Source organism: Microcaecilia unicolor, chromosome 8, assembly GCF_901765095.1.
Source record: "Microcaecilia unicolor chromosome 8, aMicUni1.1, whole genome shotgun sequence".
Taxonomy (NCBI): domain Eukaryota; kingdom Metazoa; phylum Chordata; class Amphibia; order Gymnophiona; family Siphonopidae; genus Microcaecilia; species Microcaecilia unicolor.
In genome coordinates this window covers 36,264,784-36,286,608 of record NC_044038.1, presented here as the reverse complement: position 1 = coordinate 36,286,608, position 21,825 = coordinate 36,264,784, and the positions used below count along the sequence as shown (strand labels likewise).

General features: G+C 45.4%; 1 protein-coding gene across 5 annotated transcripts in view; it reads right to left on the bottom strand.

The window, feature by feature from the left end:
* The window catches only part of MRTFB (myocardin related transcription factor B), a 308,685-nt gene that overhangs the window by 25,898 nt on the left and 260,962 nt on the right, over positions 1 to 21,825 (bottom strand). For all 5 annotated transcript variants that reach the window (XM_030212476.1, XM_030212477.1, XM_030212474.1 and 2 more), the window contains 3 exons: positions 15,273 to 15,395; positions 6,620 to 6,867; positions 3,517 to 3,667 (listed from right to left, as the gene is read on the bottom strand). In XM_030212476.1, the coding sequence (XP_030068336.1) occupies positions 3,517 to 3,667; positions 6,620 to 6,867; positions 15,273 to 15,395 (522 nt within the window). The remainder of the gene's footprint in view (positions 1 to 3,516; positions 3,668 to 6,619; positions 6,868 to 15,272; positions 15,396 to 21,825) is intronic.

The window sequence follows — 21,825 nt, the reverse complement described above, 5'->3', positions numbered from 1 at the left end:
TGTTCTTTTTATACCTACCACCAAAATATTATATCAAACCCTGATGGAAGTACATAAGTACATAAGTATTGCCATACTGGGAAAGACCAAAGGTCCATCGAGCCCAGCATCCTGTTTCCAACAGTGGCCAATCCAGGTCACAAATACCCGGCAAGATACCAAAAATGTACAAAACATTTTATACTGCTTATCCCAAAAACAGTGGATTTTCCCCAAGTCCATTTAATAACGGTCTATGGACTTTTCCTTTAGGAAGCTGGCCAAACCTTTTTTAAACTCCGCTAAGCTAACCACATTCTATGGCAACGAATTCCAGAATTTAATTGCACGTTGAGTGAAGAAACATTTTCTCTGATTCGTTTTAAATTTACTATATTGTAGCTTCATCGCAAGCCCCCTAGTCCTAGTATTTTTGGAAAGCGTGAACAGACGCTTCACATCTACCCGTTCAACTCCACTCATTATTTTATAGACCTCTATCACATCTCCACTCAGCCGCCTTTTCTCCAAGCTGAAGAGCCCTAGCCGTTTTAGCCTTTCCTCTTAGGGAAGTCGTCCCATCCCCTTTATCATTTTCGTCGCCCTTCTCTGCACCTTTTCTAATTCCACTATATCTTTTTTGAGATGCAGCGACCAGAATTGAACACAATATTCGAGGTGCGGTCGCACCATGGAGCGATATAATGGCATTATTATAACATCCTCATTTTTGTTTTCCATTCCTTTCCTAATAATACCTAACATTTTAATTCTGATTGTTGGAGTGTTTGGACACTGTTGTTTGCTTTTGTATTTTAATGATTTCTAATGGTTGTATTCTGTCTGGGTTCTCAATAAACTTCTTCCATACATTAAAAAAAAAGCATTAGGGGAAAGGGGGTTATTTTATAACAAGGCATCTGATAGGAGCCTAGTCTATAAAAGGGCACTAGGGACCTAATTCTGTAAACGGTGTCCAAATATGGGTGCCAAAAAAATGCGCAGTAAGTGCTTTTCCATAAATGGAACTGCAAGGTGGGTACCATTTTTAGAATAGTGCATAGCGCTGGGATCAACACCTACTTTTGCGCACAAAGATTTACACCAACTGAACCCTGGTGTAAATTCCCGCGCCTAAATTAGGCGCAGATCCCCCAAATTCTATAACACTGCGCACAAATCCTAGACACGCCCCTTACCTGCCCCTCCCATGACCATACCGCTTTTTGGATCTGCACGGAAAAATTTACACACACATCTTTATAGAATATTGACAATAAATTCCAATTATTGCAGAGTAGTGCTAATTGTCAGCGCCCAATTATCAGCAGTAATTGGATTAAACTGCATGCACAATTTAAGCGCGTGTCCACATCTGCACACACAATTTTGAACACTATATACAGAAATATGGAGTAGGAACCTACTTTCCTTTATAGAATACTAGACTAGTGTAACAAGTGAGATACACGTATACAACCTAGGCATGACCAGTAACGCCAGCCACAGAGCTGGTGAAAGTATGTGTGCCTAAGTTCAGGTGATATGCGCATAACTTATAACATCCTACATTACGCATGTTAACTTTGTGCGCAGTATGCCCAATCACAAACTGTGCATTATCAATGATATACAGCAGGAGATCTCAACCCAGTCCACAGGTCACATCCCGTTTCAATTTTATTTATTTATTTTAGTTACATTTGTACCCTGCACTTTCCCACTCATTGCAGGCTCAATGCGGCAGGCAATGGAGGGTTAAGTGACTTGCCCAGAGTCACAAGGAGCTGCCTGTGCCGGGAATCGAACTCAGTTCCTCAGGACCAAAGTCCACCACCCTAACCACTAGGCCACTCCTCCACTCCTCCACATTCAATCATCAATCTAGTCTCTACACAGGCCTTGAGGTTGTCACGTGGAATACAGAGGGAAGCCTTGGTGTGCCTAGCGCTCTAATGAGGCTGTTAAAGGTCTCCTGAGGAAGTAAAATGAAACACGGCCTGTGAAGAGACTAGATGATTGAATGTGATTGAAACGGTTGACTAAGATCCAGACAAGTCTCCTTGTGAAGGTATGTTTTGTGAAGATTTCACATCTGTTGGTGTTTGAGATCAAGATTACAGCGAAGCAATTTTATGGTTCTCATCGACTGGACCAAGTGGAGCTGTCATTGGAATATATATATACCCTGGATATATTGAGGTGTTGCCAGGATTTGAATATAAGGAGATGGTGTAACCTGTTGGGTTGTACCTTGTAAGACTATTGTGGACAAACACGATGTATGGGACACTATTATATTATGAAGTCCAGATGATTGCTGTTTAAGGAGTGTGGGGGAATGTGAGATTTATTTGTTTGAAAGTATGTAAGCAATGATATATTAATTAATAAATAACAATGAAGGATTGTATATTGTTACATGTTTAAATATAGTAAAAGATATAAAATTAGTCAAATTGATGGGTATATGATACATGTGACTAATTAAAAGTGATTGTAACCCTTGTAGTGATAGAAACAATGACTAAATATGAGATACATTTCCACAGAATGGAGGGTAGTGCATTCAAATATCTCTCACAGCATAGTCATTGTGGACATCCTGAAAACCTGACTGGCTAGGTGAGCCCCAAGAACTGGGTTGAGAACCCCTGGTGTACAGAATAGCGCATAGGCGCATATATATATATGCTATTGTTTTAATGGAATATGTGCATATCCGGTGCCTTGATTTACTAAAAGTATATTACTATGTGCTAAGGCTGTTAATATACCCTTAAAAATATGTAGATCCCATTGCAGATAGTCCTTTAGAAATCCATCTGTCTCCACTTCTTTATTCTTTTGATGGAATAAAAACAACAAATGCAATCGGGGTGGCCTGACCATTAGGACACCTGAGGCGGGGGCCTCAGGCGGCACTGTATAGGAGCGGGGGGGGGGCAGCTTTGCGGCGTTTTAACTCATCACGACATTCCAAACACAGCAGTAGCAGCGATTCTCACACGCTGCCACCCGCCTCTTCCCTTTACTACGTCCGCCTCTCTTAAGTAACTTCCTGTTTCATCAGAAACTCAGGCAGCCGCAGTAAAGGGAACAGGCAGGTGCCAGCGGTGGAAAGGCTGCGTATGGGAATCACTGCCGCTGCCAGGTATGGAATGTCACTGCGACGAGGTAAAATGCCTGGGGGGAGGCGGCGGCATCTCGCCCCACGGCAGGGGAGTAATCTTGCCTTGGGCCGACCCTGAATGTAATCATTCCTAGTAAAATGCGTTTTCTTTCACCAAAGGTGGGAAACTTTTAAGACACAAGTAGCCCAGAACTCAAGAAAGCGGTACCCAGTAATCCATTTGAAAAGGCTAAATTGGGCACCTATGGAAAGATACACCAACAGCATCAATGGCACATTAATGCACATGAATTTAAGATCACAACATCCAATGGAAAACTGTATTTGCACTTAAACCTTGACTCTGCTTGTGATATAAACCCTACCCCTAAGGATTTCTCAGATGTCACTATTTGGGTTACTACCTTCATGTCATCCAGGTTGGAAGGCAATGGTCTTGGTTTTCTGCAGGGGACATTGTTCTGCCTGTTTACATTGCCTAACGCCGCAGAAGTGCTGTTGCTTGAAGTGTTCGTGGCTGTGTTCCCATTATTATTTGGTTTGTCATTCAATGGCCTACAGAGAAAAACAAAATATGTAAACCACGTTAACAACACAGCAATGAATGGAAGGAAAGAAAATATAGACCAAAATGGCCTAGCCAGTCTGCCCAGCAAAGCACTTAGCAAGCGAGGCAGAATAGCCTAAGATATCATTACACTATTCAACAATGATGCAAGAATTCAGTTTTAACAGGCAATTTCCACATCACTGCTTAAGTACATTCTTTTTTTTTCTCTTTTGTCTACTGCCTGGAAATGCCCATTACATGCTCTGTCATAGTAACATTTTCTAATTTCACTTTATTTTATAGAATACTAATGTAACAGGTCAAACTGGCAACTACATTTTAAGTAGGAGCACTTTCACCACTCACAGAGCTAGAATAAATGGTCACACCTAGGTTGTTAAAAATGATGCCTAAATGCAAGTGACGATCCTAGGTCGGCTGTCACCCAGGGCGGATCGCCGATGCACCCTCCCCCCGGGTGCAGCACGACCCCCCCCCCCCCCCCCCCAGGTGCATTCTTGGCTGCTGGGAGCAGCCGCGCGGCTCTCGGCTCCCTCTGCCCCGGAAGTAACCTGTTCTGGGCAGAGGGAGCAGGGAAACAGCGGAGCCGACAGACGCGCGGCTGCTCTCTGCACCCCTCCAGCGGCGTGCACCCGGGGCGGACCGCCCCACCCTTGGTACGCCGCTGCTAAATGCATAACTGTGTGCTCCGCTCAGACTTCATCTATTTGTACATGCATACACTGGTATTCTGGCTTTTGTGCATGCATATACTGGTATCCTTTGGATATCCAATGCTCTTCACAGATACCCACAGAATCCAACTGAACAGCCAAAGTAAATGTGTTGGTCAATGAACCTTGGTGGTAATGCGATGTGCTTATATCCACTCATATAGAGTGTCTTACATACTTAAATCATCATTGGTTCACTGGCCGCCACTTTCCTATGTAATAATTATTCAGTAAACCTTTTATGGTAACAAACGTTTATCAACTAGCTTTTATTGTTCAAATTGCTTAATACTCATCTTAAAGTATAACACTTGATCTAGTTGGCTTACTCCGACACGGCACGTGTTTCACTAAATTGCTTTTTTTAAGGAAATCCCTTAATATTAGTCACCACTCATCCTGTTGACATTTTCCAAACGTTTGTCAAAGAAGCTGTCTGGTTTCAGCCAATCATTGCTGTGTTTGCCCTATTAGCTGTTTTGCTGCCTCAATCTATGTAATCAGCTGTTTGCTATTTTAGCAGTGGCCAAAGACACCACTGCCATCTTCTTTGAAGCCGAGAATGAAGCGAGAAGAATTTAAATGTGAATTGCTGCTGTATATTTTGCTTTGTGTCATTTTTTTAGACGGACATTAATGCTATGCTTCTTTCTCTAGTAAACCTCTTCCCTGAAGAAGAAAAACGAAACCTGGCCATGTCGGCAGAGGTTCTGACTGTTTTTGAAGCTTGAAGCTAAGTAGCTTTATTTTTGACTGCAAAGCTATTCAAACAAAAAATTCTTGAAAAATCTATTTGGATCAATGGCGATTTACAGTCCAGTGGCGTAGGGAGGGGGGCTGCCACCCGGGGCAGGGCGGTTCGCCATTGCACCCCCCCCCCCCCAGGTGCAGCACAATGACATACCCCCCCTCGGCGCATCGACACCCCCCCCGACCCAGTGCCCACCCTCTTCTGTCCAACCAGCTCCCTACCTTTAAAAAAATATCGGAATCAGAAGCGAGGCGCAGTGCCTCGTGCCTGCACGTAAAAAAAAAAGTGCACCGTCTCATCGGGCCTTCCCTCGCTCTGTCTGTCCCGCCCTCCGCTGATGCAACTTCCTATTTCCGCAAGGGCGGGACAGACAGAGCGAGAGAAGGCCCGATGAGACGCTGCACATTTCTTTTACGTGCAGGAGCGAGGCGCTGCGCCTCGCTTCGGATTCCGATATTTTTTTAAAGGTGGGAGAGCTGGTTGGACGGAGGAGGGTGGGCACTGGGGGGGGGGGGGGTCGATGCGCTGAGGGGGGGGGGGAGCTGGCAGGGAGCACCCCCCCGACACCCGGGGCGGACTGCCCCTCCCGCCCCCCCCCCCTTGCTACGCCACTGTTACAGTCTTCTGCTTATGATAAGTTGATTCTGCAGCATTTGTGTTGTCATTTCTGAAGATCCATGCTACTAAAACGACATGTGTTACAAAGTAGTTTAAGACATATGAGTTGTGTATGATGCTGGGTACAGTTTTGGATATACTGGTATTCTGGCATTTATGGATGTTTTTTGGCACCTTAAATGTTGGTGTCCTCTTTAAAGAATTTGCTCTCTAATCCATTAAAATTTCAGGAATTAAAGCTCACACAAAATTAATAAAAGAGATGTACCTTAATGTTTTTTTTTTTTTTTAAATTTTGGGTAGGTAGGCAATCTTCAGAAGGGTTTGAAATCATTTGAACTTCTAGTAGTTTGCAATAATTCTGCAATGTGCCATAGGTGTTATCTTTTTATTGGAGTTTTAACACCTTTTCTTTTCAATCATGTTTATTGACACTAAGCATACATTACAATGTTATTGATGTCAATTACTTAACAAGAAGCCACCATGGGTAAACAGAAACTACTCTTACAGAAAATCAATAGAGTGTCTTAACAGGCATTTTTTTTCTCCTTCCCAGATCTCGTAGCCATTTCTCTTTTTAAATGGCACCATTCACTCAATCCAGTGCTAGGCAGACATTCCAGACTTTATGGTGACCTGGAATGTCTATCTAGCACTGGATTGAGTGAATGGCGTGAAATCCCACAGAACAGCACAGAAACGCAATGGGATTCTTAAGGAATGCTTTAAATTCACTCCAAAATATTAAAATGAAAATAAACAAATCTTTAATAAAAAATAAAGTAAAAGAAAAAAAAAAAACACCAAATGATGATAAACAGAACAGAAGCACCCAGGAAGCCTGCACATACTTGAGTGGTGCAGGCAGGATGGTCTGGTAATTGTAGTGCTGCTGTTGTTGGCTGAGGATCTGCAGCTGCAGAAACAGCTGCTGCTGCTGTAGCAAACGGGCATAATTGGAGTCCATCTCGGGCTCATCCTTGCCACACTTCTGGTCCGGTGGGATATACTGGTGGTATTTCAGTTTCTTCACCCTTGGTTTGGGCTCCTTGCTTTTCTTACTTCGGTGCTTGTCACTGGAGCTCTTGGGTTGACTTTGCTGTTTTGAAGTTCAGGGAAAAGAAACAAAGAAGATGAGCTTGAAAAAAATAAATGCAATAAATAAAGGCAGAAACTTGACTACAAAGCCTCACTTGCAAGGTAGCAGGGCTGAGGTTATGAGGCAGATAAGAAACAGCAAGAGATCAAACCTAAAACATTCAGGATGACATTCAAAACATTTAAATGTTTAATTTAAGGACTCGGGTGCCTAGATCTGACAAACTGAGGTCCCCAATCCAATCCCCCCACTCTGTACCAAAAATCAGGGGCGTATCTGTAATGGGGCCAACGGGTGCCTGGTCCCCCTGCATTTGGCTCTGGCCCCCGCTACCACCGCCAACCCCCCCGTGCCGCCAATGGAAGCCTATGGGGGGGGGGGGCGAAAAACGGCCCCCGCACTTCGGGCTCTGGCCCCCCCTACCAGGGAAAGTCAGATATGCCCCTGCCCAAAACCCTCTCTGGTTCCAATCTCCTCCTTTCTGATCCCTTGTCCAATCCCCCCTTTATATAAGTATTCTGAAAGTGGCGTTACATGTCACAAAAATATATTGTATGCAACTCAGCGAAAAGGATTCATAAAGGAGAAAAGAAATTAGAACCAGTTTAAAAGCACAAAGGGGAAACTGGCAGAGCTGCAGTTGAATAAAGCACAATATTAGTAAAAGGGACGTTAACGTTTTCAAAATAAGAGGGTTTCTCATTAGGTTTGGATGTAAGCTTTTCTATTGAAAGTATGTCCCAGAATTGTTGCAGCCAAATTCCACATAGAAGGCAGCTTCTCTCTTTTTCAATGCCTAGTAAATGATCCATCTTGCCACTCCTTAAAGGTTTTTTGCCAGTGCGTTTTTTTCTAGTAAAAAATGTGCTGGTACTCAAATGCCAGGCCACCCTTCAGGGGTGGGGGTGATCATTGAGGAACCCACCCCACAACAGCCAGAGCCCCTGCAACCAGTCACAGAATCTATGACAAAGCAGAATTGGTGTGTAGAACCTGAGCTCTTTCATTATAACTTGGGGAACACTGGGTCAATTTTAGCAGATAATGGAAAGGGTACCCCAAGTACCCCCTCAAACAAAGCCCTGTTTTTTTGCCCAGATGCCGAATGTGTTTATCACTAATGGATGGGATATCTCTTCCTAAAGGAAATGTACAGAGTGTCAGTGAGACCCTATTAAGCAAAGCTTTTTTTGACGGAAAAAAGGTTCTGGCACTCATACAGGGCCAATCTTAAGTGCAGGGTCACTATCTATAGCTCCGCCACCCTTCCACAGTAGCCACACCCAGTTTATCAGCCATGGAGCATATAAAAAGGCAACATTGAAAATAGTACACCAGTCCCTACGTAATTTCCCCTTTTACTGTTATAAAGATAGCAAACATAAATTTCAAAAACTGACATATCCCATTCACTACATTACAAATTAACAACTACAAATAAAACAAAAAATTAACACAGATACCACACTATTTTATCTTAAACTAAAAATAAAATTCTTTTTTCTACCTTTGCTGTCTGACCACATACTTTTTTTCAGTTATGTTGGTCCCAGTTTCTGGTTTCTACTTTCTTTGTTTTCTCGTAACTATATTGCCAGGACTTCCTGGTTGTCATTTTTCTCTCCTCCTTTTCCTTTCAGTTTTCTTCAATTTTATTTTCTGTCTTTTGTTCACATTTAGTTCTTATTATCCAATCTTCAATTTCCCTCTTTTGACAGTGTCTACCTACAGCTTGACCCTCTCTCCTCCTCACTTACATCTAGCACTTCCCCCTCTTTTGACTGCTTGCCCCTCTCATTTCTCCATTTCCATCCAGCATTTCCCCCTCTCTCCTCCCCACTACCAACCAGTATTCCCCCTCTCTCTTCCCCACTTCCATCTAGCATTTCTCCCCTTTTCCCCTCTCTCCCCATCCAGCATCTCTCCTCTTGCCCCCTTTCTCCCCATCCAGCATTTCTTCCTTGCCTCCTCTCTCCTCATCCAGCATTTCTCCCCTTGCCCCCTCTCTCCCTATCTGGCATTTCTCGCCTTACCCCTTCTCTCCCCATCTGGCACATCTCCCCTTGCCCCCTTCTCTCCCCATCTGGCATATCTCCCCTTGCCCCCTCTCTCCCCATCTGGCATATCTCCCCTTGCCCCCTCTCTCCCATTCAGCATCTCTCACTTGCCCTTCTCTCCCATCCATCATCTCTCGTCTTGCCCCCTTTCCTCATCTAGCATTTCTCCCTTGCCCCCCTCTCCCCATCCAGCATTTCTCCCTTTGCTCCCTCTCTCCACATCCAGCATTTCTCCCCTTGCCCCCTCTCTCCCCATCATTTCTCCCCTTCCCCCTCTCTCCCCATCCAGTATTTCTCCCATCCCCCCCTCTCCCCATCCAGCATTTCTCCCCTTGCCTCCTCTCCCCCCATCCAGCATCTCTCTCCCCTTTCTCCCATCCATCATCTCTCCTGCGGCTGCTGCTGTTGTTTCTCCCAACGAGCAGCAGCTGCGGGCAAATCAAGGAGTAAAAGGCGCAGGGTTGCATTGCTCCAACGTGCACTGTTTGCTCTGTTGATCCTCTGCCTCTCTGACGTCAACTTCCTCTTCCAGGGCAGGGGGGTCAGCAAAGCCGACAGCACGTGTCCTAGCACTGCAGCCCTACACCTGCTACTCCTTGCTTTGCCTGCTGATACTGCTCCTTGGGAAAAGCAGCTGCGACCATGGGAAAGAGGCAGGAGACAGGGGTGAGCAAGGAACGAAAAAAATAAAGTGCATGTGATCTCCTTTAAGCATTGACGAAAAATAACGGAATAAAACAATTTGATGTTCTTACAGATGTGTTTGTACTAGCAGGAGAATTTGAAAAGATGTGGTCCATGCCAAATTTGATTATTAGCAGGGATATATATCGCATCCGCTTTTACTGGAGAATGTTGCTGACCTTTGCACTGAACAAGGTACAGGCAATTATTGCTGGTCCAGGCTTCTCCTTGCTGAATTAAGCTGTACTTTCCCTCAGGACATCGTACATGTGAAAGCTTGTCTTTAACTCAGCAAATGTTGGCGTGGAATTACGAGATATGGCTAGCAGACAAAGGAGACTGCATTTTGTACAAATTGCCAAGTGCTGGAAAATCTTACTGTGCAGACATAAAATGGAAAACATAAAAAGGACCAACTCATTTTCATAGATAGCAGAATGCAAGCTCCGAATAAAGAAAAAAAAAGAAAACAAAAACCCATCAGACAGCAGGGAGCCTCTTGTCAAATCAGCATGCAACAGGACTTGATGTCTTGAACCAGTGAGGTAACTACATTCAGCAAATGTCCATTTTCTTCTACTGTTATCTATAGGGCTGTAGCAAGCTATGTGCGGGTGATGTGGGCACACAGGGTACAAGGGAGGCAAGGCTCCAAAGGAAATGGAGATAACTAGGGCAATTTTCCTGCCCCCCATCCAATGCCTCAGGGGTCCCCAAGCATGCTTAAAGTTGAAGGAGTTTCCGTCTGGGGCCCCGGCATGTCTAACACTGGTCATGTATACCTTGGAGGAAAGGAAAAACAGGGGTGACGTGATACAGACGTTCAAATATTTGAAAGATATTAATCCACAAACGAACCTTTTCCGGAGACGGGAAGGCAGTAGAACTAGAGGTCATGAATTGAGGTTGAAGGGGGGCAGACTCAGGAGTAATGTCAGGAAGTATCTTTTCACGGAGAGGGTGGTGGATATGTGGAATGCCCTCCTGCGGGAGGTGGTGGAGATGAAAATGGTAATGGAGAAAGGAACCAAGGAAATGAGAGTGGGGGGGAGGGAGGATTAAAATAGGGAGGGAGAAAATGGAGGAGACATAGGAGGGGACATTTTCTATTGTATATATGTTTGTATTCTGAGGTTCAGATGAGGGAATGATGGTTGTTACCAGAATTTAGGATGAGACATTGTAATGTAACTCTTATAAGGTTTGTTCAATAAACTTTACAAAATTAAAAAAAAAAGAAAATGGTAATGGAATTCAAACGTGTGTGGGATAAACACAAAGGAATCCTGTTTAGAAGGAATGGATCCACGGAATCTTAGCGGAGATTAGATGGCGACGCCGGTAATTGGGAAGCAAAACCGGTGCTGGGCAGACTTCTACGGTCTATGCCCTGATCATGACTGAATAGATATAGATGGGCTGGAGTATAAATTTTAAGGGGCTTCAACATTAGCTTCAGAACTTTTAGTACAAGAACAGTGCTGGGAAGACTTCTACGGTCTGTGCCCTGAGAATGGCAAGGACAAATCAAACTCGGGTATACATATAAAGTATCACATACCATGTAAAATGAGTTTAATCTTGTTGGGCAGACTGGATGGACCATACAGGTCTTTATCTGCCGTCATTTACTATGTTACTATGTAAATGTGTGGTGGTGATAGTAATTTGTATTATCCATCTATGGTGATCCTTTATGGTAAATCTTCCCAAACCTTTATCCAAAGTGACCCCATTTTAACACTTAAAAGTTAATATGAATCTAGATAATGATGAAAATAAAAATAGCAGCCCTTCAGTCTGTTCCCTTCCCTCATCCACATCATCCTTCTCCACTTATCCAAATTATGAAGGCAGCAACAACAGTAGCCGCAGTTAGCTCAGGACCATGTGTGCCAGTGTGGATTTCCACTCCAGTCTGGAGTGGAGGAGTGGCCTAGTGGTTAGAGCCAGGGGCGTAGCCACGGGCGGGCCTGGGCCCACCCAATTTCGGGTCAGGCCCGCCCAGCAGCAAAGTTCCTGACGGCGATTCCAGTCGCAGCGATTCCCACACGCTGCTTGCCGGCTGCCGCTCAATCTCCTTGCGCTACTAAGCGCTAACCCGGAAGTCTCTCCTCTGCAGGAGAGACTTCCGGGTTAGCGCTTAGTAGCGCGAGGAGATTGTTGAGCGGCAGCCGGCAGGCAGCATGTGGGAATCGCTGCGACTGGAATCGTCGTCATGACCTTTGCTGCTGGGCGGGCCTGCAAGGAGGGTGAGTTGCTGCAGCTGCATGGGGGGGGGGGGGAAGATGGTGGGGGGGACACAGCAGCTGCACAGGGGGAAGAGAAGATGGAAAGATGAGGCTTGGTTGGTGGGTGAGGGAGATGCAGCAAAGGAGTGGAGGGGTGAGGAAGGGAGAAGTCTTGGCTGTGTATGAGGTGGAGGGGAAGGACACATGCTGCATACAGAGGGGATAGGTGGGGAGGGGGAGAAATGGTTGGCATAGGGGTGGAGAGGAGGGAGAAATGGTGGGTATAGTGGTGGAGGGAGGGCGGAGCAGAGAAAATTTTGTGCCCACCCACTTTGGGCTCAGGCCCACCCAAAACTGGCTGTCTGGCTACGCCACTGGTTAGAGCACCGGTCTTGCAATCCAGAGGTGGCCAGTTCAAATCCCACTTGCTGCTCCTTGTAATCTTGGGCAAGTCACTTAACCCTCCATTGCCTCAGGTACAAACTTAGATTGTGAGCCCTCCTGGGACAGAGAAATATCCAAAGTACCTAAATATAACTCACCTTCAGCTACTACTGAAAAAGGTGTGAGCAAATCTAAAGCCCACAAAGGAAGAAGGTTCAAGACCTGGCATGTTCACTGGCTCTATACTGACTGCCATTAATGGAACTAGGGTCACAGTGGAGATCAAGAAGGAAAGAAGCAGCCTAGTTCCTGTGACCCCCACATATTGATGCTCCTGAGCCACAGCTTGCAAACTGCTGTTTTATATGAGGTGGTGGTGGTGTGAGTCACCTTGGTGGGCTAAGAAAGAGTTTTGCAGCGGCAGTTCCATCTTCTACTCTGGCTGCAGTGCTACTACTACTTATCATTTCTATAGCGCTACTAGACGTACGCACGCTGTAGACTTGAACTTGAAGAGACAGTCCCTGCTCGACAGAGCTTACAATCTAATTAGGACAGACAAACAGGACAAATAAGGGACAAGGACACAGAGTAGCAAGACTCCGGAATCCCAAAGAGTAGCAAGATTCTGTGTAGAATTCAAAGAGTAGCAAGATTCCATGCAGAATCTCAAAGGGTAGCAAGATTCCGGAATCCCAAAGACTACTGCTACTACTTATCATTTCTATAGCGCTGTACACTTGAACATGAGCTCGACAGAGCTTACTTAGGACAGACAAACAGGACAAATAAGGGCCAAGGACACAGAGTAGCAAGATTCCAGAATCCCAAAGAGTAGCAAGATTCTGTGTAGAATTCAAAGAGTAGCAAGATTCCATGCAGAATCTCAAAGAGTAGCAAGATTCTGTGCAAAATCTCAAAGAGTAGCAAGATTCCGGAATCCCAAAGACTACTACTACTACTTATCATTTCTATAGCGCTACTAGACGTACGCAGCGCTGTACACTTGAACATGAAGGGAATATTAAAGTGAGGATGATAAAATAAGGGTTCTGAACAAGTGAATAAGGGTTAGGAGTTAAAAGCAGCATCAAAAAGGTGGGCTTTTAGCTTAGATTTGAAGACGGCCAGAGATGGAGCTTACAGTGCTGAACAGGCGACAATTTGCTGTAGTTCAAAAAAGTTCTGGGCCAGCGACCTGGGGTGACTCAGCAGAAAAATCACCTCTGGTAGAAATCATTGCTCTTGTTGCTGCAATTTACTGCTATGAGACATCAAACACAATGAAACAAAGCAGACCAACAAACCCCTATCTGGCATGAGAACAACTGCCCTTATTGTCATGTATGTGTGTGCTGCTGTTCTTTATCACAGTCAGCTTAACCAGTGCCATTCCAGTATTAAAAATATCCCTGCCTGGCCTCTGCAATGATCTTTGACCTGAAAGCAGCACAGATAACTAAAGCAAACTAGCAGTCTCTAAGGGAAGGATAAGATTACTACACTAGATGATTTACTACCCTTTGAGGAATCAAAGCAACAATGTGTGTGAAATCAACAGTTTCAATCTGTTATGGCATGCATGGCTTTGCAAACAGAGGCCCTGAAGAATAAAATATAGCACTTAAACTGTATCCTTTTCCAAGAATTGTAAAGGGACCCTGCTTTGGGACAGACTGGGAGATGCACAAAGGCACCTGGAAAGAACCGCCCAGTATTTCTACCTTGGTAAAAATGACCGATTTGGAAATTCAGAGCAAATTCCAAAGCAAGTCATATGGAAATGAGCTACTAGCAAAAGCAGCGAGCAGCTCGACAGGAGGGAAGCCAGTCGGTCAGCTGAGCATGTGCAGAACAGCCAATTGCCAAACGTGGCTATTCTGCACATGCTCAGAACAGTGCTTGAATATGGCTTTCATACACACAGAGAAGCTGCATCTATGAAAGCCAGTGCAGCTTTTTTTTCCCCTCAAAACTGCTGTGAGGTGTTCTTCCAGGGCTGGAGCAGTGGCTAATGGGTGGACTGTCATGTTGGGACTCCAGCATCTTCCCTGCCTCCCCATCGCTGGGAGAGAGGGCGTGAGGAAAAAGTGGCACCAGCCTCTAATCCCACACTTCACTGCCAAGGTCGGCAATCTTTCTGCTCCGGCGCGTCTTGTCTCTCGCTGGATCTATCTCCTCCTGCAGGAGTGGCAGTGAACTCTGGAAATGCTGTGGAGTACTTGCAACAAGGAAGAACTGTCAGGACCGACAGCTCCAGACCTCCCGTTAAATTTTCCATGGTAAAGGTAGGGGCTGCTTCTGTACATCGCTCAGAAAATGGCTGTGCATCGCTTTGAATACACATTTGAATGTTTAATAGCTCATTTAAATAGATTAGCATAGGATTCCCGTTGTCTGCTCCTCCACATGGTAAAAAGCCTGCGGAACACCACTGTGCTTCTCCTGCTGAATAACGTGCTCGCTAAACCGGCTGGAACCGGTTTAAAAAAGCACATTGCTAGCCCAGTAGGCTTTGTGCATCAGGCCCAGAGATGTTTAGGTGCCCTGTTTTGTTTTCAGACTGGCATCTCCTTACATCATGGTACCTGCAGACTTGCTTCTTCTATCAGCTCAAAAGAGAGATGCAAAGTCAAAAACGTCACGAACATAGGCCTGGACTAAAGTCTCCCTGAAGAAACCAGTTCACGTCCTTTTTTGCTTACAGGGAGTGGCGGATTACATGGAGACAAGAAAATACCCAGTGTACTTGAATATAACTCACCTTGACCTACTACTGAAAAGGTGTGAGCAAAAGCCAAAAAAATAAAATGGAGGGAACAGGTGAAAGCTAGAAAGGATGTTACAAATTGTCATCATTCCTATCTCATCAACTTAACTGCTTGCCATCAAGAAACCACATGTGCATTTGTAAGAACTCTATCATCCATACCAACATATTTCACGTTTTCTGGAAAGACATTCCTTGAGAATTAAAACATTTTACACTGGTTATTTAAACACCATAACGCATCCAACATAATCATTTATGCCAGAGAGAGGGACGTACCTTCACCAGAGTTGGCATTGGCTTTGCTGGGGACAGAGTGTTTGCGATTGGAGATCGTGTGACCGGAGGGTCAGGAGTTGGTTTCAGGAATTCGGGAACGGGTGAGGGTGCAGTTTGATGTTGCTGAAATACAGAGGCAGTCAGAATAAAGCAAAGTCCCTCAAAGCATTTAAGAATTAAAAAAGAAAAACATATATAAGCAATATTTAATTTTAATAAAAATGAATACAAAACCTTCTTAGCACACTCATTACAAAAACAACTTACAATTTTACTTTAAGATCTGGAAGAAAAGGGAGGAGAGTGTATCCACCCTTGGCACTTTTTTCATTTTAGTCCATTTTTAATCCTTTCCCTTCGCTTTTACAATTTACGCCATCCAATTAGTTAAGTAGTAGGTCTCTATCATACCCGATCGCATGGATCTTCTGCACTGTTTCCTCCATCACTTGTATTCTTCTAACTCACCTGCAGTTATTATGAGAAGGCATTTTTCTCATATCTAGGCCAAATAGGTGCTATTTCATAAGATTCTCACACAAGGAATATTATCACTTTCACATGCTCCCACTTATCACACAGCTAGTATGAAGTGACCAGCTTCCCATGTGTAGTAACCCTCTCCCCGAAAGTCAAATGTACAACAAGTGGATCCAAAACAAAAGGGGTCCTCGCACAAATGGTGTTTCCCAAACAAGGTCTTTATTAGAATGAAATAAAATGACCCATCCAAAACAAGGTCTTTATTAGAATGAAATAAGATCACCCTCTGTGGGTGTTGGCTTAGTAACCCTCTCCCCCACCCCCTACCCATAACATATATTTGGAAGTCCCAAGCTGGCTATAATTAAACATCCAATGCTAACTTATTATTTTTTGCAGGTCGGTACTACTGTGCAGGCTCCCTCGCTCTGGGACTGATGCAGAACGCTACTGTGGACTGTAGCACACGGATAACGAGCAGTTTACCTGCTTGGTAATGGCTGTTGCGTTTGTGTGTGTGTGCGAAGAATGAATGCTTGTTTCATGGAGTTCTTTTCCTTTTCTTATTATTGATGTTATGTTTATTGTACACTGCTGTGATCCTTTTGGCAAAGCGGCATATCAAATCTCAACTAAACTAAATGGGTTTCTGCGTTGAGGCTTACTCCAGCAGCAGACATCACTGCACAGCATCAAACATATAAACGGCAAGTGACCGACTCACCTGCAAATGCGCAGTAGAGTCGGAACGCTGAGAGTGTAGAAGTCCAAGCCCCGCCTCCACCAGCAGTACAGCCCAATAGGGAGGAGGGCTTGGACATGGGCGTGGAAATCGGAGGAGGAGGGAGCGGAACTGAGGGAAACAGACGCAGTGATGGAGAACTGACGACACGATGACGGCGGAAAGAGGGGGGGGGCGACGCCGGGGGGGGGGGGGGGGTCAAAGGTGGATGGGAGCCCGAGGATGGAGGGTAGGGGAGAGAACAGTTGATGGACACGGGTGGATGGAGCAGATGGGAGGGGGGAGAGGAGGGTTGCTGGGCATGGGGGGAGGGCAGGGGAGAGAGCAGGGTTGGTGGACGGGGGGAGGCCATAGGAAAACAAAAAACTAGCCCTTTGTTACGGGCTTAATGGCTAGTAAAATACATAAAATGCATGTTAAAGAGCCCCCCGCAATGCAGGTCTGTGCACTGAAGTCTACCTTGCAAGCTCAATGCCAGAAACTTACTGCCAGATCTGAGGTGGCGCAGATCCCCCATAGTCAGTATAAGCCCCATCTCTCTCCCCTATGCCCCATCAAAATTTAAAATAAATAATGTTCCTCTGGCACCCCCCTGACAGGACTCCATTCTCTCCTGCTCTCCTCCTGATATTAAAAAAATAATTTCCCTGGTGTCTAGTGGCCCTCCCATCTACCAACATGACCGGCAACAGCCACCATCCTCCCTTCAACCAACCCCTTCTTCCCTCCCTCTCACTTGACTTTGCCCTGGTGTCTAGTGGCAACCCTCCCTCCCCGTCTGACCTAAATTAAAAAAAAAAAAAACAATCCCTGGTGTCGTGTGGACCTCCGACCATCCTGCTCTGCTTCCTCAGACTCCTATCTTAAATGATGAAGGAGCAATGCCCACTCATTTCTGCGTTTGGACCTCATGTCCAAAATGGCAGTGCCCAGCCCCATGCAGTGCATCCTGGGATGCAATGGGTGGGGCCAGTCTGTCATATATGGGAATTTTTCCTTTATATGGCAGACTGGCCCTGTCTGTTGCCATGTTTAAGGTATGGGGCTAGGCAAGGGGTCAGGGCTCCCACTTGACGCCAGGGTCTTTTTTTTTTAATTCAGGTCATCCTGGGGGGGGGGGGGGGGGAGGAGTGCCATTAGACTCCAGGGCAATTATTTAGAGTCAGAAGGTTGGGAGAGAGGGGGCCGGTCATGTTGAGGGGGGGGGGGGGGGGGAGAGGGATCACTAGATACTAGGACAATTCTTTTTTCATTTGAGAGGGAGGGAAGAAGGCTGGTTGGTTCTGATGAGGGGGGTGGGTGGGAGAGTGGCTGCAGCCAGCCACGGTGGGGTGTGGGAGTGCCATGAGACACCAGGGTAATTCTTCTGTTATATCGGGGGTAGGGGTAGGAGGGAGCAGGGTCAGATCAAGCGGTACAGGAAGGGAAATCAGGGGCCAGTTTAGACCGCTGGCAACTTAAAAAAAAAAGTCACCCTTCCTGTCATTGCCTGAGCCAACTGCTGCTCAGGCACTGACAGGAAGGGTGACATTTTGCTATGACCTCACATAACTTCCACGAGGGCGGGACACAGGGAGGGAAGGAGGCCCGAAGGGAGGCGATCACACGGAGGCGAGAGGAGCTGTGATTTCAATGCAGGAGGCCCGGCCCGGTGGCGGACAGAGGGGGCGGGTGGAGGGGGGGGGTGCGGTGGCGGTGACCTTGGGGGGGGGGGGGGGGGGGCGGGGTCCCAGGGGCAGCCTTGCCCCGGGCCCGGCCCAGTCTCTTGGCAGCCCTGCCCTCACAGACTAAAACCTCTCTCCACTGCCAGATAACACTTTAGGTAGGTGGGAGATGGGGAGCGCAATTGTCTCTTATCCACTCTTTCCCTGCTACTTTAATAAATACCTTGCGGTGCGTGCATCCTTGAGGACATTACAAATGTGCGATTTATAAATGTGCGCAAATAAAAATTCCAGTCACTCCAAGTCTGGCTCCTAGATTTTCGGTCTGGCTCTTAGATCCTAAGAAACTTTGCCGAGCGCGGCACTAAGCTATATAAGAAGTCACAGCCACGAACAAGATCAATAAGCACTGGTTTAAGGTCACAGCCAAAGTCACCGATTCATGACTTCCAGTCTCTACTTTTGACCTTTGACCATTAAACCACACCTCCTTGCTAGAAAAGTTAGTTAGATGCTTCTAATTCGCACCATATCCTAACATGTTAGGTCTAAGTAGGTTTCAGGTCATCACTCAGTTGGAGCCAGGAGCTGAATTAATATGATAAACAGTACTTTCAAAGTCTGGGCAATTTAAGCAGAAGGGATTCTGCATAAGAGCTGGCTACAGTCCATTCTTTTCAAGGTATTCTTGATTTCAGTGGAAATAAAATACAAACTTAGCAGGAGAAATGATCCGAGTGGAAGGATTGCCTTCCAGGCACGTGTCCCACTGCGAGCCAGATCCTAATTCCCATTTATTAAAAGTAACAAAAACAAACTTCTTGTGTTCAAGGCCAGCAAACTCACAGTCTTTTTCCCGGGTTTCTAAGCATGACAGGAAAGTGTGGTCTGAAAGCAGGCTACGTTAGGTAAGAAATGGATCGAGGGACAGTGCTGGATTTGGTGTACTTAGATTTCAGCAAGGCTTTGACACGGTTCCACGTGGGCAACTTGCTATGGCTCCCAAAGTGACTGACTGGGTTAGAAACCGGTTGAATGGTAGGCGACAAGGGATGGTGGCATATGGAGATCACTCTGAAGATAAGGGTGTTACCAGTGGTGTGCCACAAGGATCGGTACTTTGCTTCTTTTTAAATATTTTTGCGACCAATACTGTGGAAGGGCTGTCTGGAAAGGTTTGCCTCTTTGCAAATGATATCAAAATCTACAATAGTGAAATCTACAATAGTGTAGACACCTCAGATGGTGTTGATAACATGAGAAAGGATCTAATGACGTTTTAAGAATGATCTAGAATTTGGCAGCTAAGAGTTAATGCTGAAAATCAGGGTCATGCATTGGGCTGCAAAAATTCAAGGGAGTGGTATAGTATAGGGCGGTGGTCCCCAAACCTGTTCCTGGAGGCACCCCAACCAGTCAGGGTTTCAGGATACCCACAATGAATATTCTTGAGAGAGATCTGCATGCCTTGGAGGTAGTGCATGCAAATCGTTCTCATGAATATTCATTGTGGGTATCCTGAAAACCTGACCGGTTGGGGTGCCTCCAGGATCAGGTTTGGGAAATACTGGTATAGGGAGGTGAAGTACTTCTGTGCGCAAAAGAGGAGCGGGACTTGGAAGTGATCGTAGGTGATGGTCTTAAGGTAGTCAAACAGACAGAAAAGGTGAAGGCGAAAGCCAAAAAGATGCTTGAGATCATAAGGATAGAAATGGTCAGCAGGAAAAAGAGGTGATAGTGGTGAGTCTTCTATTCTCCTCTCTCGGTCTGTCACTCTCGCTGAACCCGGGTCCCGACACACAGGAGCAGGAGAGAGACAGACTCCGGCATTGGACCCTCCTAGGATGCTGGGTCCAGGGAATCTTGACCCCTCCCTCCCCCTCTCAGCAGACCTGGTCACCACTTTAAAAACACTGACCACCACAGGCTAAATACTGATGCCATAAGATTTATTGCAATAGCTGGAGTAGTTCAGCTTCTATTACAGCTCAATTAATGTGCAACAGTGTTGACCACAGAGAGCTCTGCAACAGTATTTGACTTCAAAGATCAATATCACGTCCTATCAGACAGTGTTTGGAAATGAGGTCCAATATTCTGAGAACAAAAAAGACCACATTCTTCCTGTAGCAATTTTTATAGTGGTGTTAAGTAAAACTGATCTTCACCTATGTAGAGTTAAACTTGTATTCTCTGGGAGGGATACAATACCATCAAGCCCAAAACCTATACTTGGAAACATCGAATGAAAATTCTTACTTAAATTGCAATTGGCTTCTTGGACTTGATATTCTGATATTGTAAGAGTCCAAAAGGCAAGGGGGCAAAAACATCAGAAAAATAATGTAAGTGGACATGTCTTCACATTTCTTAGTGTTCTGCTCTTGGATGCTTATATGGTGAAATTTGTACTTACTGTCAGTTTCCTTTCTTAGAATCCTGCCAGACCAGTCCAGACTTGTGGGTTGTCTCCCAACCAGCAGATGGAGGCAGAAAAGAACCTCTATCCAAGCTCAAGCCCCAACAAGAAAATACCCATAAATTTCAGCATTTGTGTTTTGCTCAATAGCATTCTACCACCCAAATGTTCTCTGGAGCCTGAAGTTTTCAATGCTGTTTTAAAATTATGAACTGCAGGCTGCAGATCCCTTACTGCTGAGCATGCATTAGGGAACCTGTATAACATGAGACATTCTAATGGTCATACTGGTCCTGAATAAAAATGGAGCCTTGGGAGATTATCTTAGCATTAAAAGAAAAAGAGATTTTAATACGTAAGCTTTCAAGACCATAAAGAAACCTTCACAATTACATTTCAACAAGGGACCTGCGTGGTCTGAAACATTCATAGCGCCATGACCTCTCGTGCTAGTCCTTTAAAAGGTGTCACAGCCTACAAGGACTACAAGATAAGGAGTTACCAAGTCAAGGAGACATACCATCTGAGGAGAGCAGCAGGCAGTCTCTCCACAATATGCAAGCACTGACTGGACATCAGAATGCAAGAGACCCCCCTCCTCCCACCCTGTTCCCTTAAATTGTGGCACCTGAATCTAAGCTTAGATTATGAACTGGAAAAACCATTGTTCCATGTCTACTACTACTACTACTACTATTTAGCATTTCTATAGCGCTACAAGGCATGCGCAGCGCTGCACAAACATAGAAGAAAGACAGTCCCTGCTCAAAGAGCTTACAATCTAATAGACAAAAAATAAATAAAGTAAGCAAATCAAATCAATTAATGTGAACGGGAAGGAAGAGAGGAGGGTAGGTGGAGGCGAGTGGTTACAAGTGGTTACGAGTCAAAAGCAATGTTAAAGAGGTGGGCTTTCAGTCTAGATTTAAAGGTGGCCAAGGATGGGGCAAGACGTAGGGGCTCAGGAAGTTTATTCCAGGCGTAGGGTGCAGCGAGACAGAAGGCGCGAAGTCTGGAGTTGGCAGTAGTGGAGAAGGGAACAGATAAGAAGGATTTATCCATGGAGCGGAGTGCACGGGAAGGGGTGTAGGGAAGGACGAGTGTGGAGAGATACTGGGGAGCAGCAGAGTGAGTACATTTATAGGTTAGTAGAAGAAGTTTGAACAGGATCCGAAAACGGATAGGGAGCCACTGAAGCGACTTGAGGAGAGGGGTAGTATGTCTAGCATTGATAATTATTTTTGC